We start from the raw sequence: 16,969 nt of genomic DNA, 5'->3' as shown, positions 1-16,969 counted from the left end.
AGGAAAATACAAGCCATAACAAGAATTTCCAAAGTCCTTACCTTTCTATAAACGCCAGCGAAAAAATTATAACCACACACAACAAAACATTAAACATAAAACGAGCGGTTAACGCACAGTATGAAACTGCTGTAACTTTAAAAACTAAGTTGGTATAGAACATCCTAGAGGACAGCACCTACACATATTGTGATTTTTAACTCAAGATGTAAAATTAGCAGTGACCACAATTACCCGCTGACCATCATTCCCCCGTGCTCCCCTACATAGGTACGTCTGCACATTACAGAGTAGGTACACTTTTCTGTAAAACAAACTATTTTTCCACACCTAAAGATAAAGCCATACGTCTTTATTTTGCGGAATGTCACGAGCGTCCACGAGAAATGATGTTTTAGAAGCGGTTACCCTCGAAAACTATTGACGGTAAGGCGGCAAGGCGGCATGATTTTGCTAAGCAAATTTGCCGCAAGTGTCCATCCAGCACCAATGCATGGATTATTTTGTGCATTTATTCCTTTTAATTTGTCCTACAGCAATCATCACACTGGATAAAATAATTCAGTTTGAGTTGTTCAGTGATTTCTGAGTGAGAATTGAAAATTCACAACGATTTGAAACAAATACTAGCCGATAGCCCTCCTTTGCCTCCACAAATGCGTCACTCAATAATAGTTTTAAAATGATCTGGGGAGATATTATAAAATAAAAACCAATTTCCTGTGTTAATTCCCTATGTCCAAACTTTTGGATGCGGCACCCTGTATACTGGATTTTGTCTTAGGAAGGACTTAAAACAGATCCTAAATATTACGTAGATGCGGCAAACTCAAAATTAATAATTTTTGTAGATACGGCTTTCGAAAAGGCTAGGACGGCAGCATAATAACTAAAAAAAAAATGTGACATTCATTGTTTTCTCCAATCGCCCTTCACTGGATTTTTAATTATTAGAATTTATTATTTAATTTGCACGAGATTTAAGTTGTTATTTATCATTGAAAAGTTTTTGATTTTATTTTCTTATATACGTCAACAATGACAACAAAAATGGATCGTTGAGTCACGGACTATGGAAATACCTTTTCATGGCTTGACGTTGGTGAAATGTTTTATCTTTTCCTTTCTTTAAACATCACTCGGGTTAACCCACAGGGAGATCTGACTATTCGCCATTTTTTCATCCCGGTTTAGTAAGTTTTTTTAGGAACAATAAGAAGTGGTGAGGACCTTCCAAAAACTGAGAGTTTCGCTTTGAAATTGACAAAATTTCCAGTGATCTTTGTATTTAGGATGTTTGTGATTTTCTGCTTAAAAAAACGCTTATACATGTCCTCTGGAAAAAAAAAACAACCAAAACATTACATACTTTAGTCTAGATTTTTAGCACTAAAACGCGGATAAAGTAGATATTATAGTAAACTAAATATATTTCGAAATTTTGAGTACATTTACTATAAATTTATTCACTTATTTTGGCACTGGATTGCCCACGTTTGGATCTTAACTGTCCACCACATCCGCTGTGACGACCATACTGTTTTTTTAGTGGCTTCTCTGATAATTTCGATGGTCACCTTGGTTGCCCTTTCCGTGGAAATTTTTGTTATAATGACTACTCGGTCCACCTCCAGGTTGGCCGGGATGGGGTTCTTTATTGAAAAGTGCGTTTGCAATAATCATTTGTAGCATAATGTTGTACCGTTCCTATGGAATAAAAAGAAATAAATATTAAATAAACTAGGACGATAAATAAATAAATTTACCATTTTGACTGAGGGAATAAAGCAGACTTCCTTCTCGAATCGGCCTAGCATTTCCTGGATGGCGGCGCCTGCTTTGGAGGGGGTTTTGTATGGGGTCCAGAATGCGGTGTCGTCTACGAAGAGTCTCGACTTGGTCCTGGTGTTTTTTATAATTGGAAAGTCACTGCATTAAATCGAATAGAGATATGGGGAGAGAACGGAGCCTTGTGGGACCCCGGCATTTATTTGGATAGGGTTAGAAAGAGAGTTTTGGACTTTGATTCTGCAGGTTCTATTTGTTAGGAAGGAGTCTATGAGAGGCGTGAAAGACGGGTGGAAGTTGAATTGAGTTTTTGGACTAGTCCGTCGTACCAGACCATATCAAATGCACCCTCTATGTCTAGGAAGACTGCGATCGTGCACTCTAAGGTTGGCGAAGCGGGAGGAATCTGTGTGGAGTTCTAGGATGGGGTTCATGGTGTTTCTTTGGGGGCGAAAGCCGAATTGCTATTGGGCAATGATGTTGTTCTGTTCTAGGAAGTTTTTGAGCCGGGAGTTGAGAATTTGTTCAAAGATTTTGCCGGTCATATTGAGTAGTGAGATTGGGCGGTAAGACAGGAGATGTTGATTTGCAGGTTTGGGTTTGTTTGCGTGGATGGGATTTGCCCGTGGTTCGGTCCCGGGACAGCAAGAGCCGGCATAAATATGCAATTCGGGGGCCTATTCATCGAATGTGAAGTGGAGACGACGACCTGAATGATTGACTCGGGTGATTAACCGGAAAATGTGGTGGAAGGCCTGCTCGATGACAGCTTGGACCTGGTTCTTTTGGAACGGATGGTGGTCCATGAGAACTTTGGTTAAGACGGCAGCTAGTTGTTTGGGGTGGACAGAACTGGGGTCGATGGAGGGGGGTTGATCGTTTGTGACGTCGACGGGGTCGGCAAAATCTTCCGGAGGATCAATTATTATCAGAGGGGACATTGTTGGAGTTTCTTCGGATGCCGTGATTTAGGAATTTAGGGCACTTCCGTGACCCGGCGGGGTGATTTCCATCACAAAAGGGGCATTTGAGGTCAGTTTGTGGACATTTGTTTGGCGGGTCTGTGTTGGGGCAAGTGGGGCAGATTGATTATTGGGGCATTCGTTTGGGGTGTGTCCGTGTTTAAAGCAACGCGTACATTGAATAGGTGTGGGTGGGGGTGTCTTGGAAGGTTCGCACCTGGGGTGGAGTCCGAAAAGTGATGGCTTGGGTTAACAAGGTATCGATGGTATTTGTGTCTGAGCAAATGACACGGATAAGGAGGGTTCAGTCGTTGGTTTTGCGTGATTTGATGCACCACAATTTATGGAAATTGAGGTCAATTGAGAGGAGATGGTTCAGGATGTTTCCCTCCGAGATGTTTCTTTGTTGGAAGTGTGGAAAATTTTTGCTGGGGTTTCAAGGGTGCGATCTCGATGTTTCTCGAGTTTGTGGCTGTTTTCAAGCTGCTCGGAAACGAGGCGGCGAGAACATTTGATGCTATTAGGAGGGCTGTGTTGTTTCGGTTAACTTTGAGCACGTCGATGTTCTTCACGAGTAAAGTGGAAGTGAGAAGGTTGAAAAATGAATTCTGGTTAGAAAAAATGTCCGGGATGTTTTTAATGTGGAATTTAAATTGGGTGGAATTTTGGGAGCTCGGTGACTGTGAGCGGGAGGCTGAAGTTGAGATTGAATTTGCAGTTAAGGGGCTCGACATGTTTGGAGGTGGAGATTTATTTCGGTTATTTTGCACTGACTCACTTGTTCGGTTTTTTGCGGAAGCACTGGAGACGCTTGGGCGAGAGGTCGCAAGCCTTTTTATACATTTTTCGCGTCTTTGCGCATCCCTCTGGGCATCGGATTGGCTGTGACCAGCCGTCACAAAAAATGGGGCATAATTGTATTTTATCTAATGCCTATCGTCCTAAACTAATACCCTGCACAAAATATGTTAACACCTAATTACTTTGTCCTAACTAACCTACTTTCTGCGAGCTGACGACACACAATGACACACAATTCTGCACCAGTTGGCGGGGCCCCGACCGAGGTATTAAAAATAACCACCATCGGCGGGGCGGCCAGACTGGAAACAGCCGCCGCAGCACGCGGACCTATTCTACGCTAATGCAATTTTATTAATTACTCTAAAAAACTTAAATGAAATCCCATACTAACTTAATTAATTGCGAAATCAGGTCTCTTGTCACACTCCCCGACAACAACGCGTAGGTGACTGTTAATGGATAATTTTCCAAATGAGACACGTCAGCATATTTAGCACAGACTCTTCGTAATGAAAATTCACGTCAGCATATTTAGCAGAGACTCTTTGTAATGAAAATTTTTCGTCTTTTGTCAAATGGTCGATGTTAATTAAATTCAAAACTTGATCTACCCTATTCACTGTAATTATTAATCGATCAAACGAACTGAATAGTGAAGTTCGATCGTAATTAGACGATCTGTCCCGCCTGAAATGATCACCTACTGTAATACCCCTATCGTAATCTCGAGTCTCACACGTTTAAAGAAAGTTGAACATTTTCAACTTCCCGCCATCACTTTCAGGTGGCAGCTCTGACTGCCAACGCCATCGAGGTCATTACTTCAAAGCTGGAGAGAACAGGCGATGTCGCAGAAATGATTCGTGAACCTGCGGAAGATTCGGGCGAGGAGGGAGTGATCATTTCAGGCGGGACAGATCGTATAATTACGATCGAACTTCACTATTCAGTTCGTTTGATCGATTAATTATACTCCTGTCCCGCCTTCATAATCACTTACTGTAGACGTTTAAGAAAAGGAAGGCGACATTAACCTAGAACAGCTGCTGCAAACACGCCTTCAGACGACAGTCGTAGAATTGAGCAAAAACGGCTGATTGTTGAGACCAGCCCGCGGTGGCCCGAATGATATCTATGGACACACCTTGGCGCTTCGCGTGCGAAGTAGCCGCATGCCGAACACTATGCGCCCGAAAAACTTTGGTATTAATGCCGCTGTCCTTTAACGTTTGCTATATCCAGCGACTCAGATGTGATGTGATGTGATGACGCGGACTTAAAAGGCTGTTGCAGGGTCAAGAACAGCCTATCTATCTCTGGTGGTCGATGCGCAGCCGTACGGCGAATGTACAACTGGAGAAGCGTGGCCACACAGAGCTCGGGTTTGTCGCAAAAAAAGGGGAAAAAAGTGACGATTGGGGACAACCCTTGCGTGAGGTTTTAATGGGGAGTGCAACGTTGATCGTAGTCCCAGATTCAGAAAACGTTATATGCGGTAGTTGAATCAGCGACAATGTCTGCACTCGATGTGCAGTGACGAGAGCGATGAGCGTAACCAGTTTCAGAGTCAGTTTCCGGATCGATGTATGGTCAGTTGACAGAATGGAACAGAGATGATTCAGGACCGTAGCAGGATACCAGGTAGAAGAGTAGCGTGGAGCAGGAGGTCGGAGGTTATGAACACCCTTAAGAATCTTGAGATGCAGGCATCTTCTCCGAGTCATGTGCGACCAATAAGCCCCAGCGCTGCTCTGGCAGAATTACGAGTTCCGTACGACGCACCTTCGTTGAAGTACGTGGTGAAGAAACAGAGGGCACTGGAGGTGTCAAGTTGGAAGGGGTCCAAATGATGAGCTACACAATGAGTCCATCATTTTCGCAGGGCGCTATCGTACTGCTTCATGGTTGACTCTCGGATGGAAGACACGAGGACGGCGATTGAAACTTCAGGAACTCCTCGTCGGCGGAAACCTTCTCCGACAGCCGTCCGACCACCAGGATAAGTGTTTTCCACAGGGGGCGTGGCCTACCCCCAGAGACAACAAAGTTTGATGAGATGTCAAGTACATGGGTTCGGATCTTAGCATGCTTAGGAATCTGGGATACCAAGGTTGTGTAGGCCAAAACGAAACCACCACTAAACCTTCCGTGCAGTCGGTGACAATTTTTTGCAAGACTGATAAAATGAGTGAACGGAGGAAAGGCGTAAAAGAAAAATTACTCCAGTTCATCGTGAACGCGTCCATCTCTAACGCATCAGGGTCGGGATGCCACGAAACGAATTGTCTACAATTTGCATTTGCGCGACTCGCGAACAGATCAATGTCAGGGTGTCCAAAACGCTGTACGGTAGTCGTAAAGGCCTGATCAGACAAAGACCATTCGGAGCCGGACTCCGTTCGTCGGGATTCTGCATCTGCCGCAATGTTATCCGCCGACTTTATATATGACGCAAAGGGCCACAGATGTTTCTGTTCGGCCCACTGCCAAATTTCTTTGGCTAGATGGTTCAGGTGAGGATATCGGACACCTCCCATTTTATTTATGTAGGCGATGGCCGTAGTGTTGTCAACCCGTAGTAGGATGGCGCAGTCGCTGAGGTGTTGGGCAAAGTGCCTCAAAGTGCCGTAACCGCTCCCCAACCGGATCGAGAGGCGTCGGTAAAAATCACAACAGAAAAGTGAGGCCTGTGGATAGGAGCGGAAGTATTGGGTAAGGTCTGACTCCACCATTGCAGTTCCATCCTTGCATCTGCGGAAATAGTCATTTCGGCTTCGTAATTATTGCCTGAGGCGGTTAAGGCCCGTCATTTATTTCTTTTAATTTAATGCTTTAGTGTAGAGCCAACCATATTCCGTAGCAGGGCATACGGAAACCAGGGTGCCCAAAAGCGATGCAAATATCCGTATTTTACAGCACTGGCACTGTGAAAGGGTAGCTACACGCTGGGCAACGGCTGATCGCTTATCCGGTGGAAGGCTGATGGTCATTGATATTGAGTTAAAAACGAAACCCAGCAATGTACAAGTTTTGGTAGGGGTCAAGCGACTCTTAGCATAGTTTATGACAAAGCCCAAACGATTCAGAAGGGATAAGCTGGCTGTGACGTTTCTAGCGCAGCTCCCAAAACTATTTCCCATCAGTAGAAAATCATCGAGGTATACCACTGACTCGTTTCCTTCGCGTCGTAACTTTGCGACCACTGGCTTCATAAGCTTGGTAAAAGACCACGGAGCAACGCTAAGTCCGAAAGGCATCAGTAAAAATAGATAAAGTCCACTTTGGAAACGGAAACGGATATACTTTTGACATAAAATATGCATCCTTCAAGTCAATAGTAGCCATATAGCAATGGCGAGAGAGAAGACGCGTAACCGTCTTCCTGTCCTCCATCTTGAAGTGGTGCGGTACCACAAATCGGTTCAACGGTTTTAGGTTTAATATGAACCGCGAGGAACTATCTGCTTTTGGTACCAAGAAAATTTGCGAAATGAATTGGCCATCACAAGGTTCACAGGCTGCAACTGCGCCAATTCTAATCAATGTGTTAATCTCCGAGCGGAGGGCGGTGGTTTCCGCAGGGAACCAGTCCGGAGTTGACGGAATATAGGACAGAGTGGTCATTTGTTATTGTCCTCCACTCCTCCATGAAGGTGTGGAGCTCCTCTGCATATAATTGTGTGCTTACCGTAGCTACTGACGGGGCAACGCTCTGTTCGTCGCGAAGCGGTGTGTTCCGGATCGGCTCGACAATGGAGCTATTTGCGCCTGTTGGCTTTGGCGGCTGGATTTCTTTGAGTGGCCGTGTTGTGCCCCTCCGCGGCTGTGCGACTGGCGATACCGAGAGGGGCCCCTGTAGTTTAAATGTCAAACACATGTATTTTTTTGTATGGCAAATATACATTATTATTATTATTAAGAATTTGCTGAGGCAACGATTGTGTAGGTTGTTCATCTATCGCTCCCCTAATGGCGTCTGACAATTTGGAATAATTTCGAGCTTTAACTATAGTTTTTAATTCCGTGTTTCGGAGCCCATTTGCAAAAATATTGATGGCAATTTTTTCATTAGCCAATTGTAACACATTGAGCATTTGTTGATTATCGTCGGCTTGGGCCATGGTTAAACCTTCTACGATTTTACCAAATTCATCTATGGTCTTACTGTTCTGTCGTGTACCATTTAATTGAGCTAACAAAACAACTGCCGATTTTTGGACAATGAAATGTTTTTTCAGATCTGCAATTAATTCCGTGCAAGTAGCCTCAGCTGGCAGAAGTCTAATTTTTGCATTTTACGTTAAGCGCGTTTTTAATACATATGTCAGCAATAATTTTTTATCATCCCTGTCCAGCAAAGTATCGTACAAATCAGTAGCATCAATTAGGGTAAAAGACAGAGTGGTTGGCACTTTGACAGTTATTGGCATAGCCACTGCATAATAGTATATTATTATACGAGCAATTATGATAGCCATTATTCACTCGGATGACGTTTGCGTAACGAGTCGTAGGCGAACTGTTATTTTAAATTTAAAAGACACAGCATCGTAGACTGCAAAAATATTCTCAACAAAGCCGGTGTAAAGGAGCAGTTGAAATATACTGTAGCTCAATTCAAAGATTTACCACAAACCATAGAATTTTTTGAAACTCAAAACCTTCCTTTACGCTAGGTATTACCAAATTTAAAAAACCACTATTAATCAATTACAAAGTCTGTCAGATGAATTTCGTGGTCAACTTAAAACAAAAGTACAAACTGTTTTCAGCAAAAATCCGGACCTTCATATACTTATATTACAAGATTTGATTTTAACAGATGTAGACAATAATCATCCATATACACAACAATCTAAACAATATTTCGATCATCCACCTATTAGTAGCGTCAATGTTGAACGATCATTTTCATTATTCAAGGACTTATTAACATCAAAACGCACTTGTCTGACCCATGAAAATAGAAAACGATCGGTAATTATGTATACAAATTATTCACTTTTCTTGGACGGGAATCGATAAACACCAATATTTGATTTAATGGGTAGATATGATAGCGTCTTGCATTATGCTGTATCTCGGACGCCTATGAAATGCAGTGCATAGTTTTAGTTGGGGTTATTCGGTGAGTTTTCGCTTAAAACCGCCGAAGTATGATTATTATATTTGGCCACATACTTCAGCGCTACTATAAGAGGAGCTGAAAATATCTGAACAGCCCTTTGCACTGTCGTGCCCAAATTGTTTTTGACCGCGGCAGAGTATTTGACACCAACAAAATTATTTATTTGGGTGTAGGCGAATTTTCTTAGAAATGGAAGAGTTAAACTGCATATGGGCGAAGAGGTAATAATTAAACGCTCCTAACATTTTAATACATGTATTAAAAGATAAAAACTGCAAGCTTACTAACAATATGACCAAATCAAACGAGCCAAGCGAAGCTCGGCTACCAGATATTAAAAGAATAAATGAATAAATACCTATATATAGAAAATGGTAAAATAAAGCATAAGGTCAAATTTACATAACTAAAACATGCATAATTGTAATAAAAGCGTTACGCAATTATGTTCTATTACCAAAATCTTAAAATCTACGAAAATAACCCATGAAACTAATTAAAATTAATCCTGAAAATCCTCTAATAACTTTATGCGATTAAAAACTTAAGAATAACCTAATCAATCCCTAAATATGTGCGCTACCTTCTAAAACATAATAATAATACGTGTGTGGTAACTCAACCTGGAAAACTGCAAGATACGAATTCGAGTAATGTACTTAATCATTTAACAAACTGTGACTGGATATTTACACGCTAGCTAAGTACTATCAAAACTGCTAAAAATAATTAGAACTAAACATTCAGCGGAAATCAAAGAAATCTTCGCCTGAGAATAAAGAAAAACTAAAACTAACCAGATTAAAACATGCACTTAAATCTACGCTAATCATGAAAATAAAACATTCAAAAAGAGAGATAAGTAATTTTTATTTTAATTAATTCGCTAAATACGCCGGACGCGAGCACTTGTTTACGAGAAAATCAACAGTTACGGGGTGATCAGATAAAAGCAAAAATGGATCGTCAGAGCCTTCCAGTGAGAAAATAGATAGTACCATAAATGCTTTAAAGTACGTTGGAAGCATTAAATTCGCATGCAGTGCGAGGTTTCCCAAAACTGTGGCAAAATAATAATCAGAGAACGGGATCATATTGAACGGTAATAAACTCAAAATAAAATTATTATCAACTGTCTGGAACCGAAGAAACGTTGGATTAATCTTCATAAAAAAGCAATCGGTAAATGATCGAAAAATCCTCCCCGACGACTTATTAAAGCTGACGCAAGGCCAAGAGTACCGTCCGCTAACGAGAACATCGGTTAATGCTAAACATTCTTTCCGCCCCCGGTGCTTTTTGTTCACACATAACGCATCGAAAACCCCCGACAAAAATACGCATGAATTAAACGCTTAATAGGTACGGCCGAAGTCGAGAACACATTAGGGTTGCGAGAGCGAATTTTGTTCTTACGTTTGGGGATTGGTGGTCGAGTCTGATTTGCTGACCTGACCTGACCTGACCTGACCTGACCTGATCTGACCTGACCTTTTTTTTCTCCCGAGCGGAGGAGAAACCTGCAAAAGGCTCCCCGCGGGAAGATAAGTCCATTCCGCGGGGAGTGTGGGATTTTTACCTCACTAAAACCCCTCCCCTTTTCTTCTGGATCACCCGGAACCGTTTCCACATATCATCGGGGGATCCACGTTCACTGTTTTCTTTCTTCTTCCTCCTTTTTCCTCATTATATGCCCCATATATATTTTGATTGTCTCCCAGGCTTCGGTTTTCGACAGCATATACTCGACAAGGTTCTCTGCATTGACCTCCCTCCCCAGGAGTATTTGTAGCTCTTGTTTTTCCTTCTACCATCTTGGGCAGCTAAAGAGTGTTTGTTCGGTGTCGTCTATATTTGGACAATACATACACGTTGGAGATGTTCTTTTGCCTATTCTAGCTACGTATTGCATAAAACATCCATAGCCAGTTAAACACTGGGTCATATGAAAATCTATTCCTCAAAGTTCCTATCTCTCCATGGAGCTGTTCCTGCAAGCACCGTTAACGTTTCGTAGGAAACTGTGGTATACACGCTGCATATATGTATACAGTGTCATCATTCTCTGTAGGGATTTGGTCAAGTTTTTGTATTTTTCTATCTTCATCGCGTCTGAGCAAATGGGCGCCCCGTACAGTATAATGGATTGTACCGTCGAATCCCGTACCTTTCGTTTATTTGCCTTAGGTCCTTTAATGTTCGGTAACAATGTCCTTAACGCTCTCGCACTTTTACTGGCCTTTTCTGTCACGTGCTCTATATATTTTCCGAAGCCCATTTGTGTTATTATCGGTGGCCGAGCATGGACACTAACAAAATTATTTGTTAGGGTGTAGGCCCATTTCCTTGGAAATTGCAATAACCTATTATAATATTATGAAAATAAGTGTCCGGACCTTAAAACAAGAGTAAAAATGAAAATACTAATTTAAGATTACTACGTGATTATTCATTAATTAATTATGGCAAGTCTTAAAGTCTTACGCTGGTCATCCGAAAACCTCCAAGAACCATCAAAATGCCGCGATTCACATCTAAAACAGGGGCCGCAGAGTGCAGTGACCGATTTCGTTATCTTCGTCATTTCATTAATGGCGTTTCCATTTAAGCGACAAAATAGTAACCAATCTCTCAGATAATTCCTCAGTTCTTAATTGATAAACGTTCACCCTCTTGATGACAGTAATGGACCATTCGGAGGTTCGGGTTAATCACACATCAGTCGATTATTATCGAAGAAGGCACAAAAGCAATATAACACATGCATGACGGTTTAAATTTGGAATCTTAACTTACTGAAAACCATGGAACGTTTCTACGTCTTCCTTCGCAATTTCGGACAAAGAACACGCAACTGGACAAGGCTTCAGCACGGCACTACTTGGGTATCGATCGTCGTGGGTACTTCTCGTCTTCATGGCACACTGGATTCGACTTCCTCTTTACTCTCGATTTTGCGACCTTTTATATGGTGTTTTTGTCATTAATTATGTCTTTGGTGGCAGCTTTATGAGTGCACGTATTGCATCGTGGTATTCATATTTGGGTCAGTTGATAAAAATGCAATCCTTTTGGGCTTTATTTAGAGGTTTTATAAGTCGTTAGTTTCGTTGTTCCGGGAATTTCGTCAAACTGATAAGTCGCAAAATAAATTGATGGTAATGCGTGAGATTTGGTTTGTTTTATGCTTCTTTCATCTTGCGTTGCGTTATTGTGTAACGCCTGTGTGCCTTATTTACTGGTTGACTAAAGTTATATTTTGTTTGTATGCGGAAGCCTTTGGTTGTTAATTTGGTGTGATTTATTTGCTTTTGGTTCCTCTGTGTTTTTAATTGAAAGTCATTAGTATCACGTGCAAAACGTTGTGGATTCTTCTTTGTCTTGTTATCATTTTAACGTCACGTACTGTCACCATCTTGGAACTTTTGCTTGGGTGTGATATTTAACTAGGGTTGACTGAGTGAGTGCTTTTCAATGGTGTGCGAATGTAGGTTTGCATTTATTTGGTGGTTGGGTAATACATAGGCGATTGGACATGCGCAATTTGCTTGCTTTTTGTGAATATGCGAATTTAGTCTTTGAGTTAGAGAATTATGTTCTGAAGCAACCGCATAATAGATTCACTATATTGATTAACTATTTTGCTAATTTTTATAATTTCCTTCAACATAACAACACACGGAAGAAAAACAACCGCACTTTAGATCTTCTTTTCTCAAATTTACTTGCTCGGTGAGTCAGTCCATTGACCCTGCCGTACCTGAGGACGACCACCATCCTGTCTTAGATATTCTGTCGGTACCCAATATGAAATCTAGTAACCAATATTTTTCTTTTAATTCAGACTCTAAGTAATTTAACTTTCGTAAGGCTAACTTCCCACTACTCTATGACTTACTCCTCAAAACAGATTGGTCATTCCTACAAGATTTAACAAATGTTAATGAGGCTTGTTCAAGGTTCTATGAAGTCTTGTATCAAATTTTTGAAATGTCAGTCCCCAAGATCAGTTCCAGAAACAAAACTCGATACTACCCTATTTGGTTTGATTCTGAAATCATTGATGCGATACGCCTGAAAACCGTTTGTCACAAAGAACTTAAAAGACACAAAACCCAGCATTGCCAAGATTGTATTAAACAATACAGAGCTAAATGCAAAACATTGATCCATAATGGTTACCTTAAATATCTAAATGAAATTCAATCTTCCATCTCCTCTAATCCCAAGAAGTTCTGGACTTACGTCCAAACGAAGAAAGGTAGATCCAGAGTCCCACCTCTTATGAAATACGACGATAAAGAGTTATCGACACCGCTTGAAATTGTTAATTCATTTGGTTTGTTCTTCAGTAGCGTTTATGTGACCTCCAACCCGTCTTATGCCAGTTCAACGGTATTTTATGAGTAACTTAACGATAAACATTGAGCAAGTAACAGAAGAAGAAATTCTCCAATCCTTAAAAAAATGCAAAGACTCCTTAACAACTGGTGTCGACAATGTGCCAAGCCTCCTCTTAAAAGACTGTGCCTCCATTTTCGTAATGCCCTTACATTACTTATTTAATCTTATTCTTAAATCGTCGTCTTTTCCCCAGATTTGGGAAGAAGCCTTTGTTACTTCGGTATTCAAAAAGGGTGATCCGGCCCATATTGACAAGTATCGACCTATTTGTATCCTTTGCAACTTTTCTAAAATATTCGAATCAGTTATTCACAAACGTATTTTCTTTTCTGTTAAAAGCTTTATTACTCCGTTTCAACATGGATTCGTAGAAAGGAGATCAACTATAAAAAACCTATCATGTTTCAGTCAGTATGTCTCAAAGGCTCTTGATGATAACAGTCAAGTAGATGTCATTTACACTGACTTTAACAAGGCTTTTGATCAGATTGATCACTATGTACTCCTTACGAAACTTGGCTCATTTGGACTTTCTAACTCATTGCTTCAGCTGTTTAAATCTTACCTCCTGGATAGGAAACTTTTTGTTAAGTATAAGAATTTTGTTTCTGACGGCTTTTGTCCCACCTCTGGTGTGCCGCAAGGGTCTAACCTAGGGCCTCTACTTTTTTTATTATACGTGAATGATATTGTGGACTTGCTGACCTGCCAAAAACTGCTCTTCACGGATGATCTTAAACTATTTTTGATTGTTAATACGATACAAGACTGTCAGCTTTTACAGGATAATTTATACTTATTATCTGCATGGAGTGGAAAAAATCGTTTATTCTTAAATATCAACAAATGTGTTGTCAGCTACTCCAGGAAAGAAAAAACTACCATCTACGGTTATTCGATTGATTCCACTGAAAGACCACTGTCTTAAGCCGATTGGACTCATTCAAAGATTTAGGCGTTACATTTGATTATAAATTGACTTTTAGAAATCATATCCTTGACTCTGTTAGCACAGCCCACAAAATGTTTGGTTTCATTTACAGAAATTGTTCCGATTTTACAAATGTACAAGCTTTGCTTAATAAAGCATTTCTCTATTTCAATCCTCTCCTGCACTCGACACAGGGTCAATCCTACTCTAATTTTACCTACGGCTGTAATCTTATTACATGTCGTATGTGGCCCTTCCTTCCTAAAATTAAGTTCCACCATCTTTCTAATGATTATCTCATTTCGCGGATTTTCAACCACGCATCCTATATTGCTTCTTCCCTTATTTCTTACTAGTGAGCCTACCTTCTGGAGCGAGGCTTTTATTTCGTGGATGTTTTTCTGGCTATCATACCAAGCATCTTCTTCTATAATATGTATGCATTTTTCATTTCCATATACGATTGAACCATCCTCCGATATTCTTCCGGACTTCGAGACGCAGCTTGTTACTTTTCCGGTGGTCAATACTACATCCTCAATTTCCTCCTGGATTTGTGGAAACTTTTCCACGATCTTTTTCATCCTTCAGTCCCTATCCTTGTTAACTTTGTCTATGATCACGATAACGTCGTCTTCTATAGGGATATCATCTTTTACCATTGAAGATACCGTAAAAAGCTCTTCATCCCATTTTAAGTTTATCACTTCCCGCATCTCCTCGTCATCAGATCCCATGTCTATTGCCTTGCAGATCCTTTCTTTACGGGTTATGGCTTCCACATTTTTATCTTCCACATTGTATTGGGTACCACAGTCTCTTGTAGGCTTTCTGGAGGAATTCGTAGTTTCCTGGCTCAACACATGCGTAGTTTCAGCAGAACTTTTTTGCTGAATCAAAGATTGGATATCATCCGTATATAGCTGACTCATTACGCTAGCTATTTGTTGAGTAATGTCTTTGATCTCAACTTTCGTGTTTCTGTTATTTTCCACCACCTTCTTTAAGTTTTTTATATTTTTATCTAGTCTTTTAAAAAGAGAAAGAATTTTCTCCTGTTTAGCAGCACTAGATCCTACCACTGCTACTCTCTCCACTTGGGGACTATCCTTCTCAGTCTTCGGTCTTTTAACTGATTTGCTACGTTTTGTATGTTCATCCCATGTCAGATCTACATAGCTAACGTTGCTCAGCGTAAGTGGTTCCCTGCTCCTACCGTCCAAACTTCCTATAGAGACTGGTTGGTGTCCCATTCCATACATGTGGAGGGGACGTCGTAAGGTTGCAAAGGATTTTCTTACGTGGCGTTCTTGTACTCCCAATAGCATTTACCAACCCAAAGACCTGAGAGAACACCTCCTGTGTTGGTTGTTGAGCAGACGCTGGATGACGGTCGGGCGAAGCCTGCTCAGGCACTTCACTCCTGACCGGAACTGGGGTTTCGAGTCCCTGCTTCGTAAATTCCGTTTGGTGGTGTTGTTCCGTCATAAATTCTTTTCTGTTTTCTGGCAGGGTTTTCTCCCTGTTAGAATGGTCCATCTTCTCGCTGGGTCGTCAACGAATATCCATATGGGTGTAAGATAAAAGAAACAGAGATGAAAGGCCCCTAGCGCTGGGATACCCTAATAGCATCGGGGTGGAAAAACAAAAGTTGGCCAAGAGAGGCCGACAGTTAGGTTTAAAGTCAGCCGCAATTTGAAAAGGGAAGAAAGCGACTGAGAAGGAAAAGAACCAGCCATACAGGATGATGACTGGGGGTGGTCCGCGGCGAAGCATTTCACGGGAATATTGAGGTGTTTTACTTCCTCTCACCCAGCTTATAGACATCGCTAACCAGTTCCCTCGCGAAAATGGCCGCTCCCCTATCCGTCACCCGGGAGACGCGCCTGGTAGTTAACCACCCCTGGGACCTGACCTGAGCTGAGCTGACCTGACCTGACCTGACCTGACCTGACCTGACCTGACCTGACCTGACCTGACCTGACCTGACCTGACCTGACCTGACCTGGCATGACCTGACCTGACCTGGGAGTTAATGAATTTACCTCCAGGAGGTAAAGAGGTAGAAAGACTATTCCGAACAAGTGGGTCTACAAGATAAAAACAAACGCCAATGGGTCAGTCGACAAGTTCGGGGCCAGATTGGTTATCAAAGGATTCAATCAGAAGAGGAGTAGGCTATGATCAGACCTTTGGTCCAGTCTCAAGAATGTCAACGAACATTGCTTAGCACAGTCGCCAATGTAGGCATAAAACTTACTCAGATCGACGTTTCCACAGCTTTCTTTATGGTGGCCTGGATGAAACAATTTATATGCAACAACCTGAGAACTATGGGGATAAATCTGGGAAAGTTTTCGTCTGAAGAAAAGTCTATATGTCTTAATCAACGCGTGACATTTTGTAGCGTTTACCGCCATTCGTCTGCGTTGGAAGAAGCTCGAGGACATGTGGATTAGCCGTTGGAGGTTTTGATCCGATTCCGTTAGAAGTACGACGTGGTCAGCAAAGACAAGGACGGAGCAGCGAACACCTGAGTTCATAGGGCAGTCCAGTTCCGTCGAAGAAAGCGTCTCGATCAACTCCTCGAGGACGATATTAAAGAGTATGATGCTCATAGGGTTCCCTTGCCTGACGCCTCTATTTGTGGGCACGGGCTCAAACGTTTCCTGTGGTGGGGATGCTGAGGTGGCCTCGATATAGTGGACCAAATAATCTGACAAGGCCTTCTTTTTAAGGGCTCTAATTATAGTGTGATGTCGAATGTCGAATGTCTTTTTTAGGTCAGTGCTCAATAAGGAGATGTGCGATCGTTGACCATCGGGTCCAAGGCAAGGGAGTTCGCCAACGTGCCATCCTTCCTGACGAATTCTCTTTGGTTCGCGAAACTATTTGAATATGCTTAAGCGTATCAGATTAACGGATGAGCCTGTATCTACAATAAAATCGATT

At 41.6% G+C, this 16,969-nt stretch overlaps 2 protein-coding genes across 2 annotated transcripts in view; one reads left to right on the top strand and one right to left on the bottom strand.

Annotated features, from left to right (window-relative positions):
- The window catches only part of LOC135133270 (integrin alpha-V-like), a 201,630-nt gene that overhangs the window by 175,152 nt on the left and 9,509 nt on the right, over window positions 1–16,969 (top strand). The window lies entirely within an intron of this gene.
- Window positions 1,476–3,637, bottom strand: LOC135132341 (uncharacterized). Its single transcript, XM_064060411.1, has 3 exons — window positions 3,529–3,637; window positions 1,767–1,902; window positions 1,476–1,707 (listed from the first exon to the last, which is right to left on the bottom strand). The coding sequence occupies exons 1-3, from the start codon at window positions 3,591–3,593 to the stop codon at window positions 1,546–1,548; spliced, it is 363 nt and encodes a 120-aa protein (XP_063916481.1). The 5' UTR covers window positions 3,594–3,637; the 3' UTR covers window positions 1,476–1,545.

Source organism: Zophobas morio, unplaced genomic scaffold (genome assembly GCF_036711695.1).
Source record: "Zophobas morio isolate AGI-343-1 ecotype UQ-CSIRO unplaced genomic scaffold, CSIRO_AGI_Zmor_V1 ptg000021l, whole genome shotgun sequence".
Taxonomy (NCBI): Eukaryota; Metazoa; Arthropoda; class Insecta; order Coleoptera; family Tenebrionidae; genus Zophobas; species Zophobas morio.
Note: the sequence above shows the minus strand (reverse complement) of the source record. Positions and strands in the feature narration are given on the sequence as shown.

Excerpts from the sequence above, each read along its gene's own strand:
- LOC135132341 (XM_064060411.1), bottom strand. The coding sequence starts at position 3,593 with ATGTATAAAAAGGCTTGCGACCTCTCGCCCAAGCGTCTCCAGTGCTTC. Across the intron at positions 1,903-3,528 it reads TTCCGCAAAAAACCGAACAA|GACCAAGTCGAGACTCTTCG; the intron begins GTGAGTCAGTGC and ends AAAAAACACCAG. Across the intron at positions 1,708-1,766 it reads TTATTCCCTCAGTCAAAATG|GAACGGTACAACATTATGCT; the intron begins GTAAATTTATTT and ends TTTATTCCATAG.